A 19,170-nucleotide genomic window follows, 5' to 3' on the forward strand; every position below is an offset into this window, starting at 1 on the left:
CTCGGCAATTCCAAGTTGCGGGCTAAACTTCCCTGCCCTGCCGGCAGACCCGGGATTCGGCCAGGCCTTGCAGCGAGGAGGCAGGTTGGCAGGAGCTGGGGCGCAGCGCATCCCTTGGGGTGCTGGCCACCTCCTTGCAGAGCACCCGCGCCTTGGGGAGCTCCCCCCCTTCAACAGGTAGGCGTTGGGAGCAGCCAGCCTCGCTCTGCTCGTACTCCTGCGTGGAAAGGATGGCGGGGGCTGCCGCGGCGCTGGGAGGCCGGGCTTTGGCGGAGGGCCCCGGGGCATCGCCTGGGGGGTTGGTCCCGACCCGGGGCAGGGAGGACGGCAGCGACCCGCCGCCGCCGTGCGAGCTGCGGGGAGGGCAGCTCCGCACAAAGCGGGTGGGTAAACCCTCCTCCGGGGCGCAGGGAGGAGGAGGAGGAGGAGGAAGGCGGGGGGATGCTGCTTCCTTCCCTCCCTCTCTCCCTCCCTCGCCGCGGCCGGAGGAGCGCGCAGGCGGCGGCTGGCAGCCCCGGCTGGGGGGCTCGGGGCAGCGCTGCGGAGCGGAGCGGCTCCGGCCGCCCCCCGCTGGGGCAGCGGCGCGGTGAGTGCGTGCGGGGCGCGGCGGCCGTTCGCGTCCCTGCTCCCCCGGGGGCTCCGCTCCGCGCCTCCCCGGAGGCTGCGCCGGGTGGCAGACAACCGCCCCGGCGGGGGCTGGGGGGCGCGGGGGGCAGTGCGGACCCCGGCCGGGGATGGGGCTTCCGGGTGCTGCGCCGCCCCCCGGCTATTGTCTACGGGCCGGCGAACAATAGGGGGAGCAGCGGCCCCGCGGGGGAAGGGGGGCTCTGCCCTGCTCGCATCCCCCGGGCGGGGGGCTCGGGAGGGCGGCCGGGGGGTAGGAGCAGCTCCGCTCCCGCAGCAACTCCGAAGCGCGTCGCTCCGGAGCCGAGCGGCTGCCTGAGCCGTGCCGGGTGCCCCCCGCCCCCCGCCGGGCACCCCCGGAGCTCCAGCCTGCCCGCCGGCACTGTCGGCTGGAGAGTGGGGAGAGGTGTGAGAGGCTGCGATGGAAAATGTCTGGCCGAGGACAATACCGAGCCCCGTTCCTAGAGCCGGACGGTGAATGCAGGGGAAGGGCTGTGCAGGGAGAGCGGTGTAGTAACGCAAAGTCAAATTTCCCCCTGAATCCTGCAGCCAGGCCTAATGGGCCCTGATGCTGTGGCGGGGTGGGGAGGAAAGGGGGGAGGGAAAGGAGTTTGGGGGACTGCAGTCTCCGAGGCTGATATGGGAAGAAAGGGAAAAGAGCTCCAGATCTTTCCTCCTCCCCCCTGAGTTACTAGGACTGAGATATGGATCATTAAAAAGGAGTAGCGTAATGCCATTAAGCGTTAGACAGTCCCCACTGCAACACTTACCCATTGTTCCTCACTCTGCCTGCTGCCAGAACGATTCTCGTCTGGACAAGAGAAGTCTAATTGAACAAATAGTTCATTTCCCCGGCCAATTGCATCTGTGGTCTCTCCTCTGAATCTGCTGCTGACTGGCTGCAAACGCAGCAGCGTCCCCAGACAGAAATGGAGAACCGGGACCCTTTGGTGAGACTCCCACTGTTGTGGGCTAGCTGGTAAGAGCAGCTCTGAGTGGCTGCTCACCTGAGTTGTTCTGACGGCAGTAGCAGAGCAGGTTTGCTGCCTCACCTCTTAGTTTCTGTGTGGGGAGCGTGAAGAAGAAAAATAACAGGTGGTGAGGCAGGTCCAGCCTACAACTAGAAGATGCTACGTGTGGTTCAGGCAAGTTCTCCCGTTTCTGTAGTCTGTCTTTCAACTTTCGCTTTACCCTGGAGGATAAAGGATTTCAGGCTGTTTTGAGGCAATGCTGTTTTAGTGGAGTTTGCCAGCCTGCCCCTCAGCCTGTGCCTGTGGTGGCTGGGTGCCCTGCAGCATGCGCGCGCACACATGCACAGAGGCAGGGGTGCGCGAGCCCGAGGCTCCGGCTCTTTTCCGAGGGCTCTGAGCAGCTGGAGGGGTTGCGGCTGCACCTGGGCCCCTTGGTACATGCTTGGCTGGAGGGTGTGTCCTTTCCCCTGGAATCTCCTCCTGGTTTGCAGTGTGCACCAGAGCTCAGAGCACAGATGCATTGTCTGCACCGCTGCGAGACATGCTCAGCACTGGGAGGCTGCTGCTTTTCCTCGCTTCTGGAGCTTATCATAAGCCTGCATCATGCACCTTTCCTCCTTCTGTTCTTTCTCCTTTCCTCTTCCTTCTTTGTCTGTAGACTGCCGCCTGTCCCACTTCACTTTCAGCTTCTCCTTCTCATCTTTCTTGTGCTTAATCCATCCTTTCACCTCAGTTGCTTTTTCTCTAAGTAGACCTTGTCCTCTTCAGCCTGCTCCTCTCAACACTAGAGAAACTGCCCAGCCCCTCATCTCAGTCGGAGTATTCCTGCCAACTCTTTACAAAAAGTAGCACAATACCCAGGCTGAACACTGACATAATTACATACCCAGCCAGAGAGTGTAGTAAATAATCCTGCCTTTCAAGCTTTTGCCCAGTGGTGAGTCTTTTGCCATCTCCTTTGCCCGTGGGCTAAATGTATTATACTTGGCTTGTATTTACTTATGTTCTGGAAATACTAAGTCAGCACAGTCAGTGCACAGATACATGGTATCAGAGCGGATGTATGTTGATGTCTTGCACCATATACACTTACTGTGCCTGTATGCATCATGTGCCTGAATATGCATCATACAGCTCTGCTTCTGGGTTTAGGCTTTGACAGCCGTGCTTGGCAAGTGTGAGGGCTGTCAGGGAAGGAACAATTACTGAGGTATGGATATTGTTCCACTGGTGGAGGAAAGATGGCTGTGAGGTGAAGGTCAAAAGTGCCAACAAAAAGCGCAGGGCTTGGCTAGCCATGTTTGCATTGGTTAGGGTGCTATCTAGTTTTCCAAGGATTCGTGCATACATATGATTTCAGACTCTGGATATTGTCCGCACGGTTGTATTTCCAGTTGTGCTTGTGAGCCTGAGTCTGTCTGCAGTTGCTTTGATTGTGAGTCAGTCTGTCTGCAGTTGCAGTAGCTGTGAATCAGTGTCTGCCTGTAATTATGTGGGTGAATCAGTGTTGGCTTGTTACACTTTGAGTGCAAACGGTTTCCCATAGCGGTTGAGGGTGTGAATCACTCTACAGTCCCTCTGGATGTGTTTTTGAGTAGAAAGATGCAATACTGGGATTAATTTTGTTTTGATGAGGAAAAACTGTCAAGCAGTTTCTCGTTTTGAAAAATTAAAGCTGGGTTGGCAGTTGGGCATAGAGCTTGTTTCTCTATTACCACCTTTCTACAGAAGAGATCCACTTTAAGGCTTGCTCCCAAGATTTTCATGTCGATCTGAACCTTTAATTTCTTTGCCCTGTGCTTCTGGTTCCGAGTGTCCTATTCTGCTGCCATCTCTTGCAGAGCTGCAGATAACACATTCTGTAACCATCACGTGTGCCTTGCACCTTATGTGTGTGGCAGATTCATGGGAAGGTTGGTTTTGGCTTCTGCAGTGCATGTGTTTGTGGGAATGAGCCAGTGTGGGCCTTTTGGGCAAGTAAACTCAAACATGTTCATGCTCACGAATTGAGGACTGTGTGGTTCCTCTGCCATGTGCCTCTTGCTGTGAGACAGTGTTGTTTCTCTAAGTAGCTGGTAAACAGCAAGTTTCATTCAGGTAGGTGGAGGTACTGCTACCTGTTTCTTGTTTGCTGACTCCTATAGAATGCTGTAGTAGCTTCTGGCCTTCAGCAGCATCTGTACGGCACAGAACAGCGCTAAACTGAGAGGCAAGTTGGAGAAATCTGGGCTCTCTCAGGTGATGGAAGCAGAGCACTCACCTCAGTCCAGGCTAACAAACAGAGCCTTCCTCTGCGCTAGCTGGTGCAGGTAGGGTGTGATGCTGGCAGTGCTGGACTGCTTCCAGTATGCGCTGGCTTGGGTGTCTCTGCCTGCGTTGTGCAGTGTATGCGTGCATCCCAGTTCGCTCATTTCAGAACAAAGGGACACAAACAACCAGTAGGACAAGGTCTTGTGAAACACCACGGTGTCTTATTCTATCGTTTCCAGGCTTCCAGATGAATCTTGTCTGCTTATTGCTGCCCCTGCCCTCAAATTAAAGAATGGTTTTATTCCAGGGGTCCCTCCTTCCTAGCTGAAGTGATTGAGAGCTGGAGCAAAACCTCCCCAACAGGGACACAGGGCAGCATGCGCATCGCCTGCATTTCTTGCTGCTGCTGCTGCACTGAGTGCTTGCTGGCCATCCATCTCTGCAGAGAGAGCTTGGAGCTTTACCCAAAGAAGCACTAGAAGAGGCATAGCAGTGATCGCCACAAGGCTGGTGTGCTCACAGAGGATTGGGGAAGGTTGGACAGAGCACAGCCCGTGAAGTCTGGATGATTTTGGAATCCTTGAGAGGTGTCAGAGGACTCCTGATATCTAGGACCTGTTTTGCAGAGGCTGCAGTGCAATGAGGAAGGGCAATAAGGAGCGCTTGTGCTGTGCAAGTGCACCTGGCTTTGGGAGTAAATATGCAGGTGTTGTGAGGTCACCTATAGTGCTGTGCTTGGTTGTGCTACTGTGTGTGCAGGTGGGTGAATGTGCTTGGGTCTAGATCACCCTTTTCTCCCTGAGTGGAAGTGCTTATATCTGGGCTTTTGGACTGAGGCTGCCTCTACTTCCCAGTCTGTTTTCCAGCTGGCTTCCCAGCATCAGCTCCTCATTGCATACCCCTCCCTGAGATACCTGACTTGGCAAAGATGTGGAGCAGCTGCAGGTCCTGGGGGTTGCAGGCTGAGTGGGAGCTGTAAGTGCTCAGCACTCCTTCAGCTGATGCCACTGGTGTGGGTGCATGGCGCGTGGGTGTGCTGACCTAATGACACTGCAGGTACACATCTCTGAGTGCAGTGATGGGGCAAATATGTCCTTTGGGCTGCTTCATGAATGCTGCCTGCATGATGAGATTATTGCTAAGTGAATCAGATTGTTCCCTTGGCTGTGCATGTTCCAGGGAGGCAGTAATTTGGGAGAGATACAGATGTGACTCTCACAAATGCACCCAGGTGGGTTTATGGGCCTTTTCTGTCTTCATTCCCTTTCTGATGGTTGCAGTATCACCCTCTCTGGGCTGTTCTCCCAGATTTTTTTGCAAGCTTTACCTTTCAGTCTCTACTGCTGGAGCTCTATCTGTCTTTCCCTTGTCAGCAGTAAGCCTGTGCTAATCACTCCTTCCAAGGAAGGCATTTCAGAATATTTAATAGTTTCTAGAATTAGGATTTCTGAAAAGATCAGGCTCAGTACGCCAACTCAGGAGATATATTCAATGTTAACATAGTACTAGGGTACCTTGCTGATCTGGAAGGTATCAGCACTTTCTTGGTTCCCAAACCCACCTCAGCAGGAATAGGGGCTGGAGCTGTCTTGGGGAGAAGGAAGCTTTTCCAGTTCTTCATTCCAAAACTGCACATCCAATAGGAAGGTTGTATTTCTCAGGAGTGTTGTTATGCCATGATGCTGTGGAGATTGGACAGACTGCATGTGTTGGAGAGGAGTGGGTATGCTTATGATGCCTTTAGGTATGTGGTTATAAAGACACCTGCCAAACTCCAGAGTGCACAGAACTGTAAACTTCAAGTAATGCTGGATTCCAGCTGCAAAGTGTTAGCAGGACTCCTTAGAAAATCTGCATTTGATTCAGCTGTGGAGGTTACCAGCAACTGCAGAATTAGCAGCGAATGCATTTGCTAACTGTGCCATTAGGAAATGAGCAATGGACAGATGGAGGAAGAAAGTGCAGAGCTGCTTTGAACATGTACAGTCCCTATAGGCTCCATCTTGCATAGCCATAGACAAGAACCAGATGCTATAGTGTGATTTTCTTTAACTTATGTGAAAGAGGGGTCAATCTAAATAAGTTTTCTGAGCTTAGAAATCTTTGCATTCTGCTTTTTTTCTTCACAGATACTATGCAGTTTCCTTTCAGCAAGACCTAGTAAGAGGTTTTGGGGTTTTTCCTTCTTTGAGACAACTACCATCCAATTAACATTCCTAAACCCTCACTCGGTTACATGCAGTTAACTGCAAGTTGCCTGCATCCTCCCTCCCCTTCCCAGAGGATCAGGGATTCCTGTAGGTATTCAGATCAAGACATTGACTGTTTCAGAGCCTACCTGAGTGGGAAGTGACAAATGAATAGCACTTTATTCAAGTACCTTCTGCAAGGACAGCACCGGTTTGGGCTGGAGGAGCCTCAGCATTTCTTTTCCTGAGGCATACTCGTGGGTGTTTGCATTCCTTCGCTCGAGATGGTGCTGCACACCAAGGCCCCCCTGCCTGCCTGCCCTGCCACAAGCAGTAGCTGCGGCGGGGCAGGCAGCCCTCTGCAAGAGTGACTTTCGTGCTAAAATCTGAGGAGCTCAATTACTGGAGTCTTGAAACCAGGACTGGTTTTACAAACCTGCGAGGCCAGAAATCTTGTTATTAGAGAGGCTGTGTGGCCAGTAGCTATTTGGCTTATAAAGCACTTGCACTGGGTGAGGTTCTGTGTGTCCCTGTGGTTGGTGCTGGGCCTGGACTAGTAAGAGCCTTGGGAAAGGGGAGAGGTGATGCTGAGAGCTGTTGTGCTGTGGGGACCAGACTAGGCTTTGGCTATGAAAAGCTTTGGAAGATTCCTTAAGGTATGAATGGTGAAATGTCTTCTGCAAAAGCCTCCTTGCATCCTCCAGAAATGTGTTTCCTGGCTGGCAAGAGGGTGATGAGCACCGGCACTGGAAGGCTGTTCCTTCTGCTGCTCCCCCAGCAATGCCTGACCAGCCCTGGCTCAATGTCACCAAGGCTACTACTTTAACCAACAGTCAAAGCCCCTGTGTTAATCAGGAAGGTCAGCCACAATCCTCAGGACCAGGTCTGCTTCTCAATCCATCTCTCAATTTTAACAGAGAAAAAGAACAAGGAAAATACCATGCAGCCTCTTCTATCCAGCTCCCCAGGAAAAATACAATTCAAGCACCAAAGGAAAGTGGTAGAAAACAGTGCCAAGCTATTTTCAATGCTGTGTTGTCCTTTCCGAGTTCATAAACGCAGCCACAGCAAACCAGCAGTCCATCTACTCTTACACCCTATTTGGAAGGCGTTCTCTGTGCCAGCAAACTGAAGCCATGGCTGGCAAGGTAATCACTTGGACAACAGTGATTTTTCTCCCAGTGCAGGTATATAGAACTGGTTCTGATGCTTAAAATGAGACTTGTGCATGTATTTAACTTTATTCAAGCAGCCCTGTTATCCTTGGCTAGCACCTTCCTCAACAGAACTATCCAAAGTAGAAGATTAGTCCTTCTTCTCTGTATAATATTGAAGGAAAAGTATATGAACAAGGTTTGGTGGAAATGCAGTTTAGAGCTTCTTGGCACAGAGAGAGACACATGTCTTTTGCCTGCCTACATGGAAGGTGTAAGTGCTTCTGGATTTTGTCACTGTTCCTGATCTTACATCTTTCTGAATTACCTTGCTGTCCCATTTTCTGTTTCTTTTTTCTTCAGCTGCTCTGTCCCACCTTTGGTGCCTCATCTCCCCCACCCACGGTCTCACCAAATCTAATAAAAATGGTCCAAAATGTTCTAGAGTCAGAACAGTTCCTGCAGAGCAAGGAGGCACCTGCTGCAAAACCAAAGGGTCCTCGTTTGTGTGGATATCCCTGGTCAAAAACTGATGGCAGTTCAAATTCTGCCAAAACAAACCATTCATTGATATCAGCAGTTGAATGGGAAAGTATTGCTTTCAATGAAGTTTTTTGGTGGTGGTGTGGGAAGGGGAAGAGGCAATGTTGTTTTTTGCTTTTGGCTGGTGTTTGAAATTGCCTTAGAATAAAAACATCAGTAAAATCCTATTGTCTAATATGCAAGTTTAAGTGAAATGAAAGGGAAAAGTTAAAAGGAAATATGTCGAGGAGCTGCTAATTGAAGGAGTTTTGAATTTGCCTTGTAAGAGACATCGATGTTTCAGCTGTCCTTGTTGCAATTTGGAATGAGAGTCCCCTAACTGTTGGAATTTCCCACAGAACAGATGTTCAGCCTCTTAATTTGTGCTTCATCAGCAACTACTTGAACTTCCAAGACTGTGTCCCTTCTCAGCTGGAGGGTGGCAGGAGCCAGAGGAGCCATCCCAAACCAGAGTTTGCCTCCCCAGAGGTGTAGATGTGCACATGCCAGAAGGCTCCTGCAGCCTCCGGTAAGCCTGTGCTCCTCTGGTGTGAAGGCTGCACTTCCCTAGGTAGCATCCTAATTAAATAAGGCCCAAGTACACTGGCAAATGCTTACCTGCACAAAATTAATCCGTGCACTGATAATCTGCAAAGATTTTGAGTGATGAGGAGGAAGATAAAGGTAACACGTGTCTTAAGTATGCTTTATGAAAGGCAATGCTAGGACCCTGTGCTATTTTTTCCCCTGTGTCTGCTATTAGTGAATATCCTGCCAGAACAAAAGCTGACGTGGGTGGATAAGGACTTGTAGTGTCTGGCTCTTACCTTCTGCCTGCTTGACAGCTCGTGTCCTCCTAGAGCTGTACTAAGCTAAAAGGCAAGGATCAGGCACAGCACCCTGGAAGACTGTATAGGGTCAAAATATTGCAGGGTGAGCAGGGCAGATAAATGCAGAATTGTGGGGTATCGCACAGCCCAGCCTGGCGTTGTGCCCCTTCTCCTCTTCCAGTCGTCTGTGGCAGAGGGAGCCAGATACACATCGCTGCACATACATGATATACGTGATCTCTAGGTGTTTCCATCCTGCTTGACTGAGCTGCCTGCTCTCTCTGCATGGAATTTCTGCTGGGGGTTCCAGTCTCCTGTGTGGCGTGCAGAAACTCACTGGTAGCACTTGCATAGCTCACCTGCCCCCTTCATCCTGGGGCACCCTCCACGAGCTGAGAAATTCCATTCAGGTGGTGTGGTTTGGCTTTCAAGCCAGCATCTCCTTCAATGCTGAAAGGAGCTGCCCAAGGCTCTGCAATGTTAGTGCCCATTAGGTGGGGAAATCCAGAGGTCAGGTTTGGCTGGCAACAACATCTCGCCCTGGTTTCTGCAGACTGTGATTGAAGTGAGCCTACCTTTATGACTCTGGATAGCCATATCACACTGGCCAGTTCTGCCTAGCTGCTGTGTGTGCTGAGCTTCTGCTGGGCTGAATCCTGTGTGCGCCACACATGAGGTATCAGGCTGTGGAGACGTCACAACAAGCTGTATTTATACAGGCCGTCCAAGGTGCATCAGCATAATGAGATACATAAAAGCGGAAAACAGTTAAATGTGCAGTAACATCACAATAAAAATAAAACTGAGCATTAATGAAAAATCTAAGCACGCTAAGTGAGGTACAGACAAACACTCCCATTACCTTGGGCCTCAGTGCTCAAATTTAGTAATTTCTGGCAGTGTCATTACCAGAGTTAAATGAGGACCTAACTGTCCAGAAAAAGACATTTGGAAAAAATGGGTCTTGAGACTTTGCAACTGGTTCTGCTGTGTGGGTGTCCCCAGGGTAGCACAGGTAGTAGGGGAACTGGGAGCTGCTGCAAGGGGAAGGCAATGACTGAGAGTACAGAGTGAGGAAGAGGAGGGAGTGATAGCTGAAAGAACCAGTTGCTGCAAGATGCTGAAGCACTTGGGGAGCTGCTGGACAGACTGTGAAGATGGGGTGAGAGTTTGTATGTCTATGTACATGCTTGGCTCTGATCCTATGCTGCCACATCCCCTGGGCCAGCAGTGCTGCACAGGACCTGGGTCCTCTGGGTCCCTGCGGGGGGGTCCTCTGGGGCTTCAAATACAGAACCCCAGAAATACTGACTGCTGGCTAACATGGATGAACTGCTAGGAGAAACTGAACTAAGTGGATTGCTTCTCTCCTAGTAAGTAAAATCTCTTTTCTCTTCTTTCCTTTCCCTCTGTGCCCACCCTGGCAGGTTTTGGAGGCTTGCTTGCTGGTCGCCACGTGCTGACGCCATGGCGCTGAGGATCCCGGGAACAGGGTTGCTCTCTCTTGTTAGCCTTGGAGTCCTAGTCCTGGTTTTGGCTGTCCCTGCTGATGCTGGGTAAGGTGGTGAGCGCTGAGGCTGTTGGCTAAGGCTGCAGTCCTCTTGGTGTGCTTAATTATCCCGGGGCCAGTACCTGTGTGAAGTAATCCAGGGCAAAGCACTAAAAAGCATCTCTGCTGTGTTTGACCCTCCCCTTGTCACTGTCCCCATGCCTTTCACTTAAGGACTATTCAGGCTGAACTGACTGATTACATTAGCATTATCTGAGGTGCTCTCACTAAGGACAGTTGTCAGCGTTTTTTGCAACGAAACCAATTTTCAGATTTGGCCTCTGCACAATTCACTCTGGGCAAGGACTTGGCTTGGATGAGTTTTAACCTGGAAGAGAGACTCCCCCTGCTTTAATTTTTTAATACTCTTTTAAAGAAGAGAAAATGAAACTGCTTCGGCTGGGTAGCTGTTTATGGTATAACGACCCGCGAGCAGCACACCTATCTGCTGCAGCATGGGGGCTCTGGCTGGGCATGCTGCTCGCCCTCTGCCTGGGCTGGTGTCCCTGGGCATGTAGGCTCGCGCTGCCCCAGCACAGAGAGCACTGCCACCAGCCTCGCCTTCCCAGCTTCTGGGAGCTGTCAGGAGAAGACGAAAGCCTGTTAGTCCATGACAGGCTCTGCAGCCCTCCTCTGCATCTGGCTGGAGCCTGTGCTGAAGCTCGGTGAGCTCCGAGAGCCCTTCGAAGAAGGGAGCAGAGACACCCCCAGCGCTGCCTGCCAGCCGCAAGGAGGGAGGAGCTCTGTGCAGAGGGAGAGAAATGCAAATAATACATGACTTCTATAAAAAATTTAGGAAAACCTTTAGAGTGCCAGGTACGGACACTGAAATGCTATCTGTTGAGTTACGAGTCCTGCAGCTATCAATGATTTTCATGCATGAAAAGATGTCAGTGCTGTCACTCCTGCTTCACTCATGCACGCCTCTGTGTGCAGCGGGTTGCCCTGCTGCACACTCCTACCCTGTCCTGCCCACGTCACTTCACCTGCTTGGATCTCACTTTGCATAAGCAAATGCATCCTGAGCATGCCCTGACATGTAGATGCTGACCCTCCTATGGATGTACAGCTGACTGCCCCTGCCTCCCTGCATGGGCACAGGCACCCCAGGCACTGGCCTCTCGCCTTCCCCTCCAGCCTGCTGGGGCTGGGTCCCCGTCCCCATGCCAGCTGGTGGGGGGGTGGGGGTGGTGTTGGCAGCCCCCGTGCCTGCAGCCCTGCCTCTTCCTTCCCCACCACTGCCCTTTTGCTCTCCATCATATATTCACTGACGCTGCTGCCACCGCTGCTGCTCCTTTGCCACCTGCCACGTGGGTATTGCTCTGGTCCACAGGAGGATTTGTTTCCTAAATTGCATGTGGGGGATCCTTGTTTGGAGGTTAGCGTGCTGATGTGGCAGCCAGCTCTCCAGAGAGCATGTGCACGGGGAACGGGTGGCAAGGCAATGACTTTTTCTCAAGCCCATCCTAATTAAATTTGCTGTAAAGTTGTCTTCCCTGCCTGAGGGCTTCTAGTTATTTTAAAACCACGATCTTCATACCTCTTTGCAGTTCCTTTATGCCTTGCTAAAAGGCAGCTTTAGCTTTATGTTAAGGCTAGGTATGCCTGCCCAGACCTGGGCTGGGTTGGGGAATTAGCCCAAATCAGGCACCAGGCAGAGGTGCTGCTGGCTCTTCCCTGCCTGCACCTTTCCCTCACCCTGCATGCGCTGCTTTTTCCCCAGCACCTCCTGAGTGAATCCCACGCTGCTCATATTGAAGTCGAAACCTCAAATGTCAGGCTAAGTAAAATGGCTTTGAAATTTGTAAACTCATTTTTTCTATCACTGCTGAGCCTCCGCCAGGAGTTCCTTCACAAAAATCTGTCCTCTCACTCTTTATATTACGGGTAATTTTTAAAGATAGCTTATAAAACATTAATGAATGAGCTTTCATGAGCATGCTAGCTATTCATAAGTTATAGATGGTTATATACCCATCAGCAGACACTGGTACAGATTGCTTTTAACCATGACATCTATTGAAAGCTGGTACAATTGAAATCTTACTAATTACAGTAGACATTTGTTAAATTCCTCAAAATTCTGCTTCCCAGTAGGGAGTTCAGCTATTTCAAATATTTCAAGTCCAGATGAAAAGCCAAAACCAGTGTTTTGATTCAAATGGAAAGTCTTGAAGGCTGTGATGCAGTTTATAATATCAATGGTGTTTTGATGTTTTGGATCTGACAAGTTGAATTAGGGCTGGGACAAGTGTTTTCCTGACCATGCCTCACCGCCATGCCCTATGGGAACTCCAATTTAAGCACTTTATTACTCTTGTTGGGCTCTTGTAGGCTGAACTTCCTGGCTTGACCACTTCTCCCATGATAGCAAATATTGGTTTGATAAAAACCGGAGGCCGAGCAGCTCTGTGAGAGGTGGCATCCGATCCCTGGAGAAACAAACCTCAAGCACTTGAATGCAATTTCCCGGAGTGTTTGGTCATTGATGCCAACACAAATTAATGTCAAAATTGCCAAAAATGGAATATTTCAATTAGCTGCTGCATGCTAAATAGTATTGATTCAGCCTGACTCTAAAAATACCCGTACCCTGCTCTCTGTTTTTCTTCTTTTGCTAGAAAATACTTTCTGCTCTTCTTTTATCTTACAGAAGCTGGGTTTTCTGTTGGGAGAGGATTTTGATAGAAAACTCCAAGCCAGTTCTGCTACTTGTCACCCTACTGACCCTTCACAGGGTATTTACAAATGGACCATGTCAGGGGTAACTAGTCTAACCAGATGGGATACAGCAGGATTAAGCTTTGAACTCTTTAAATTATATTCCTCTCTCTGATCTTTTTCCCCCCAATTACTTCCTGATGCATGCTTAAAACAGGGGCTGCACACATCAACTGGAGCAAAAGAAAATGATGCTAGGGAGGAGAAGGAAAGGGGCAGAAGTGTTTGAAAGCAAAATTTAGGGACTTCTTTTCCCCCAGCTGTGGGGAGTGGGACCCTGCTTCAGAAGGACACGGGTCCCCTCCCTGGTAATTGCACCCACATGTTGCATCACCAATGTCCCTGTAGTTTGCTGCATTCGTGGCCTTTGTCTGGGCAATGCTCCCCAGTCACTTACCTCTCTGATTAGTGGCATGGAGCTGATCTGCCAGTAAGGGCCGTCCCACTTCTGAGGGGCTCCTGGTGCCGCTGCTGAGGATCCCTCTGCTCCAGCAGCCTTTTCTCCCACTGCCTGGCTGGGCTTCCTCAGCCATCCTGCTGCCTGTCTGTGCTGCTTAATATTATTTTGGCCTCATTGGTGTCTCTTTTATTTCCCCTTCCATCTTCCTTACAACCTATGCATCTCTATAGATTTTTCTTTAGGTTTGCTGTTACTTAATCTTCTGCCTTTTCGTTTGTTTTGGTCCTAACAGCTCTTTCTGCTGGGGGAGGCTGTGCGTGGAGCTATAGCACTGGTACTTTGTGTTGTCTGAAGTCTCTTTTAGAGACAGCCAATTTCAGAAGGATGCCCCGGCTCTTTTTCTGTTGATTGAAAGGGAGACACAAAATTCAAAGGTGTTATTTGAGTCCCTTGGGCTTGCAAAAGTACATTGAAGATTTTGCTCGGTGAGATGAACTTTGTTTGAGAAATTTACTGCCACCTGGGGCAGAAATTGCCCTGAGGAAATAATCTTATTTGGGGGCCTCCAGGCTTCTTGTGTTGAGCAGAGATAGGAATGTGAAAACTCATTTGGTTTTATAAACAGGGAAAGTTCAAGAAATGGTTCACAAAGAGTTTTAGTGATGGACTCAGGCTTCAAGCCTGCTTTGCTGAATTCCTGCTTTTCTACCTCCCTTCCCTCTTCCCAGTAGAGAATTTGGGAATGGCTCTATATGGCGAATAACTGGCATAATTTCTTCCATGCTGCCTACAAGAAGATACTGGCACTTGAGTAACTAAGGTACCCGCTGCCTCTGTTTGTAAACTGCCCTTTCTTAGGGACAGGTGAAGGATGCTGGGGCAGCGGAAGGCTTCCCCCCAAAACAGGGCTCCTAAACCACTACCCATGGTGCCACTGACCCTCAGCATGGAAAGGTGGGGATGGGGCAGCAGGGATGCCTCAGCTTCCGTGGTGAGGGTTGCAGTGACAGAGGCCAGAGGGGAGTTGATTTGAGATGCCCTGTGGGTTATCCTGCAAGCACATGACCTTAATGGGCGTACCTGGTCTTGCAGTTCAGAGCCCACTGCAGCACAGGCTGGAGCATGAACCAACCACCCCTTCATTTCCAGTAACTGTTCACAGTGTGTAAAGAGTAGGTTTCTCTTCTGATGGTGTTTTTTTCTCTTTTGTCCCCCCTGCATGCCAGGCTTTCTCAGAAGCATGTCTCAGACGTCGTTGATGACAGCAAAGATAACATCACCATTTTCACCCGCATCCTGGACAGGCTGTTGGATGGATATGACAACCGCCTGAGACCTGGACTTGGAGGTCAGTTGGGTGGAGAGATGATGTTTTCCACAGCTGTGTAGCTTTAGAAATGACAGATCTGCACAGATCACTTTAATAAGTCTGGTGCTGCCAGGAAGAGAGGCTGGATCAGCGCCAGAGTCAGTCTGTTGCTGGTTTCCCCATTTTGGGTCTGTGCTATCTTGTTTGATATTTTGTAAGGTGAGAGGTGCAAGTCTTTGACTGCTGTGGTCTTCTATGACATTACATTGATAGGCCTGTAGATGGAGCAAATATGATTAAATTTATTTCTGCTACTTTTATAGGCATTGCATTTTCAGAAATGATGATACTACTAGTTTGCAGGACCTTCAACTTGCATTGGTGTTGCTTTTTGGTTAGTGGGCTGTCCTACAGAGTCTCTATCTCAATATCTTCTATTTCTTATGTAGTTGTCACCTGGCAAGCTCTTCTCTGTGTGCTGGTCTGGGCACCGGGCTGTCAGATGGGCTCTGCTGTTCCCTGAGCTGCTTTTAACACTGCTGCCATTATAGATACTGCTGCTGAGTTCCTCTCCGAGCGCCTACAGATGTTTAAGGTGCTTTAGAAAGCAAAACTATGGTAGTCACCTTCCAATGTTTATGGCATACATTTATCATGATATAAGGAGGCAGAAGCAATGGGGAGATGTGTGGGGAAGACAGACGAGAGCTTGCTTGGTGAGATGAGGGAGACATGGGCCTATGTGGTTTCTTGGTACATTGTTGCCAAGGGGCATTCCTGTGGCAAAGAAGATGACCCCTGTCAGGTGCCAGCAACTGTGTGCCACAGGGGCTGCTGAGGTGATGTCTCTGCACTGCTTTGAGCTTTCCTGCTTGGCTGCAGAGGTGTGCTGCTGGACCACAATTCCCAACCAAAGCTGGAGTCACCATGTGCTTCCCTGTTCCCTGAAGGTCCTGATGCCAAGGGAGGTCGGGAATGAACTTTCCTGAGCTCATGCATGCTGATGGGGGCTCCAGTGATATAATAATAGCCTGGAATTGCACCCTCCATTCCTCAGAGCAGCCTCGTTGTCTCTTGCCAGCCCACACCTGCCTCTGTGCCAGCCCTCTGCTCTGCACCAGTTCAGGAGTACTTTTATCCCAATCAGAGACCATGCAAAATCTGGGGAAGAAGAGTTTCTCCAGTAAGCATCCTCACTCTGATGGGCTGCCATGCTGCCGTACCTGGATAGGAAAGAGTTACTGTGCCTGCATAAGCCATCCATCAGTTTTATTGCTTTTGTTGCTTGTTTCTTTCCCCCAGAATTAACTGCGGTCCCACTAATAGCTTTGCCTCCTCAAGTCTCCCCGATGGCTGTATTGATTTAACTGAAATGAATTCTGAAAGGGGACTGAGGAGGCATTTGTGTTCACTTTGGGCTCGGTTGCAGACAACCCCATGCAAAGTATTAACAAGAGGACTCCCAGGAGCCCCTTGCTGGGGAAGTTAAAACCTTTCTTGGAATCTCTGCTCTGTTGCTTTAGATCCTTTAATAACGTGCTTAGCATAATACATTGCCTTTGCCTGAACCAGACACTGCATGTTTAAAGACTGCTTTCACCTCTGATTTCCCCTCATGGAGCACTCTCGCAGACCCAGATGGGAGGTTTTGACAAGGGCTCTTGGCTGCACATGAGTTGTCCCCACTGCTGGATCTGTTTTCCCCAAGTCTGGTCTTTTACTCTTTGGAAGTCTGTCAGGGCTGCTTATCAGGAAGAGCACTGGAGGAAAATAACTTTCCCACCGGTGCTGGTGGCCAGAGAAGCAGAAATAGTCCTGCTGCAGACTCTAGACTTAGGGGTTAATCAAATAGCCTGGGGTGGTAGTGAGCAAGAGACTGGGTTCCTGCTGTCCAAGGTTATGTGAGATCTCTGAAAAGGATAGCTTTGCTTCAAATTAGTGGCTGTGCTGCTGGGTGATTCAGTGACTTACAAGGTACATTAGTTTTCCTGTGAGGCAGCAATGGGCAGTCCTTTTAAGCCCCAGCAGCACTGGCTCTCCCCATTTTCCTCAGGAATATATTGCTTTTCTGAGGATGTCAGGTGAGAGCACCATGCAGTCCTGCTTTGGTGTCCATGGAAAGGGCAGACGTGGTGGTATTGTGCCCATGCACAAGCTAACGGAAAGACGGACAGGCCTAAATTGTGGGTAACCAGGAAGCAGGACACAGGGGGTCCCTTCTTGGCCTTGGTTTCCCTGCTCTGTATGAGACAGATCCCCCTGAAAACACTGGGTTGGGGCACAAAGGGCTGAGCGAGGTGCAAGGCTGCAGCACATCTTGGGGCTATGTGTGCCCCGGTGCCTGTCTTCTGCTTTCGGCAGAGCTGCCTCCTTGTGCACCGGCAACCGAGCAATGTTTGTTTAGGCTTTGGGAAAAGAGACTGTTTAAGCAACAGAGTGTCGATGTGGTGACTTCTCCCCTCAAGATAGCCTCTTTGTATTTATTTTCTTATCCCCTCTGTTTCCACCATCTGCTGCCACCCACTCTAATAGCTCCCATGCCAGAGCTCATCTTCCTACCAGGATGCTGCAGACACAAACTGAAGCAAACCAGTGCTGAAGCTGCTCGGGAGTGCCCAGTGCCGCAGAGCCAGGCTCCAGGCGAGGGTGGCCCTGTGCTTTGCTGCAGCTCCTCTCCCCAAGAGGTGGCTCAGCACATTCTCTCCAGCAAGGAGTCCTTGCAGTCTTGACAGCATGTAGAGGTTTGTGAGCATACTCTAGGCTAGCTTAGATGAGGGAAGGTGGGGGTGAAGGTGGCTGTCAGACCCCTCATTCTGCAGGAATGCCCCATAGCACTGGGGACACAAACATTAGTGTCACAGAGAAGTCTTGCATGGCTGGTAGGAGATTTCTGCCTGTGTCTGCCAGGTGAGTTGGGGCTGGTTTGCTCTTAGTGACAAAGCTGAGTCTTTCATTTGGCTCCATGACCACTGAAATAGAGTCTGGGCTTGGGAAAGGGGTAGCTGCATGAATAGATCATGTTATAGGACTCAGAGTGTGGAAGGAGAGGAACTATTAGCAGATAACCTCTGTTTCCCCTGGGAAAACACAAGGCAGATTGGTTATTAAGTCTGAAGAGGAACAGAAATGGACCCTGAGGGGATGGAGACATCTGTTGTCAAGGCCAACCTTGTAGGATAAGAAAATCTCCCACTGAGAGTTTCTATGGACAGCGCTGGCCTCCACTCCTGGTCTGGAGCTATGCAATCACGCAGATCCTCTGCCCAGCCCTGTGGGGGCTACAGTGAGGGGCCTCTATTTATAGCTCCCAAATTCTCTTTGCTGGGGCTCCCTGCAGAGCTGGCACATGGAGAGGCCTCAGCTTTGAACCTGGAGTTTGCCTAGCTTGCAGGAGTAGGAGGGAGTAGATGTGGCCATGGGAAAGAGGTAGAACTGGCTGAGAAAGGGAGAGACATCGTACACCCAAAAAAGAAGAGATGCTCAAGGAGTGGGATGTGAGCGATGGGAGTGTGAGTGATCCTCCAGGAATGCAGGATGCACAAAAATACCCGGTATATCCTTGTGCTGCTTACTGTGAAGAGTGAATGAAGTTCTGCAATCCTTACATGGCCAGCGTGATGCCCAGCACAGTTACCATGAGAGGGGATGTGGTGGCTGGGTTGTTTGAGGTTCAGTGATGGTCCCTGTGCAGCTGCACCTCCTGCAGCCTTATTTCCTCACCAATGAAGTTCGGTTTATTGCGCTGCAACTGACCACAACCATCTAGTGAATGCCTGGGGAGGTTTCCAGACTTGCCCCAGCCTTTTCCTTCCTTACAGCTTTGGTAATACAAAGCTACTGGGGGGCACCTTACTGCTCAGGGAGGAGGAACATGTGGCCTTTTTGTAGCTGTTTGCAAAATGGGGTAGGGATTTCTTCAGCTCAGCCAGAGATTGACTGCTTCATGGGGGCTGGGAACGTGTCTGAGGTGCTATTTGGTAGAAGGATGAGGAACCCACGGGGCATCTGGAGCAGTGGTGAGCAAAGCCTCTGTATCAGGTGGTTTTGGGAAGCCTGCACTCCAGAAAACTGTTGACCTTTTCCAGGGGATGCCAAGGAGGAAAAGATTTTTCCCTAAGGAAGAGAAAGAACGAGTAGGCTGTTCAGTTTTCTAAAAGATGGGCTGTAAACATTCCAGATAAGACAGTTTCTCCGATTGCAATTAAAAAGTAATTTGTACCATGTTAAACAGCTAGGCTAGGATCGATTGGTGTTATCCCTCTCAGATGCAGCATTGCTTACAAGGTATCTCATGTTATTTCCTTCAAGTTTGTACCACCTGTCTCTGGAGTCCCTAGATGGCTGACTCAGCCCCACTGAGGGAACGCTGGCTGGTGAGCATCCTGCCGGGCTGTGTCTGCATGATGTACTTCTGGACAGTTGAGAGTCAGCAGCCTACTGAAGTTTTCAGAGCATGGAGTTTACTGGGACCAGCAAACACAGGCAACTGGATTAAAGCAATTCCAGACTTGGTCTGGCCTTGAACTCTTCCGCAGTTTTTCAACCTGTGTGTGATGAGGCTGCCTGTAGTTTGTCATAAACATTATCTAGATCTGTTTGTGCAAGAGAAACATGAGATGACAAACCCAGTGGTCCTTTGTGGTTTGTTATG

At 50.2% G+C, this 19,170-nt stretch overlaps 1 protein-coding gene across 1 annotated transcript in view; it reads left to right on the top strand.

Moving 5' to 3' along the window:
* Window positions 1-230: 230 nt before the first annotated feature.
* Window positions 231-19,170, top strand: part of GABRA3 (gamma-aminobutyric acid type A receptor subunit alpha3) — a 76,910-nt gene continuing 57,970 nt past the window's right edge. Inside the window, exons 1-3 of the mRNA XM_055727686.1 lie at window positions 231-586; window positions 9,968-10,096; window positions 14,437-14,558. Of these exons, the coding sequence (XP_055583661.1) occupies window positions 231-586; window positions 9,968-10,096; window positions 14,437-14,558 (607 nt within the window). The remainder of the gene's footprint in view (window positions 587-9,967; window positions 10,097-14,436; window positions 14,559-19,170) is intronic.

Source organism: Falco cherrug, chromosome 15, assembly GCF_023634085.1.
Source record: "Falco cherrug isolate bFalChe1 chromosome 15, bFalChe1.pri, whole genome shotgun sequence".
Taxonomy (NCBI): domain Eukaryota; kingdom Metazoa; phylum Chordata; class Aves; order Falconiformes; family Falconidae; genus Falco; species Falco cherrug.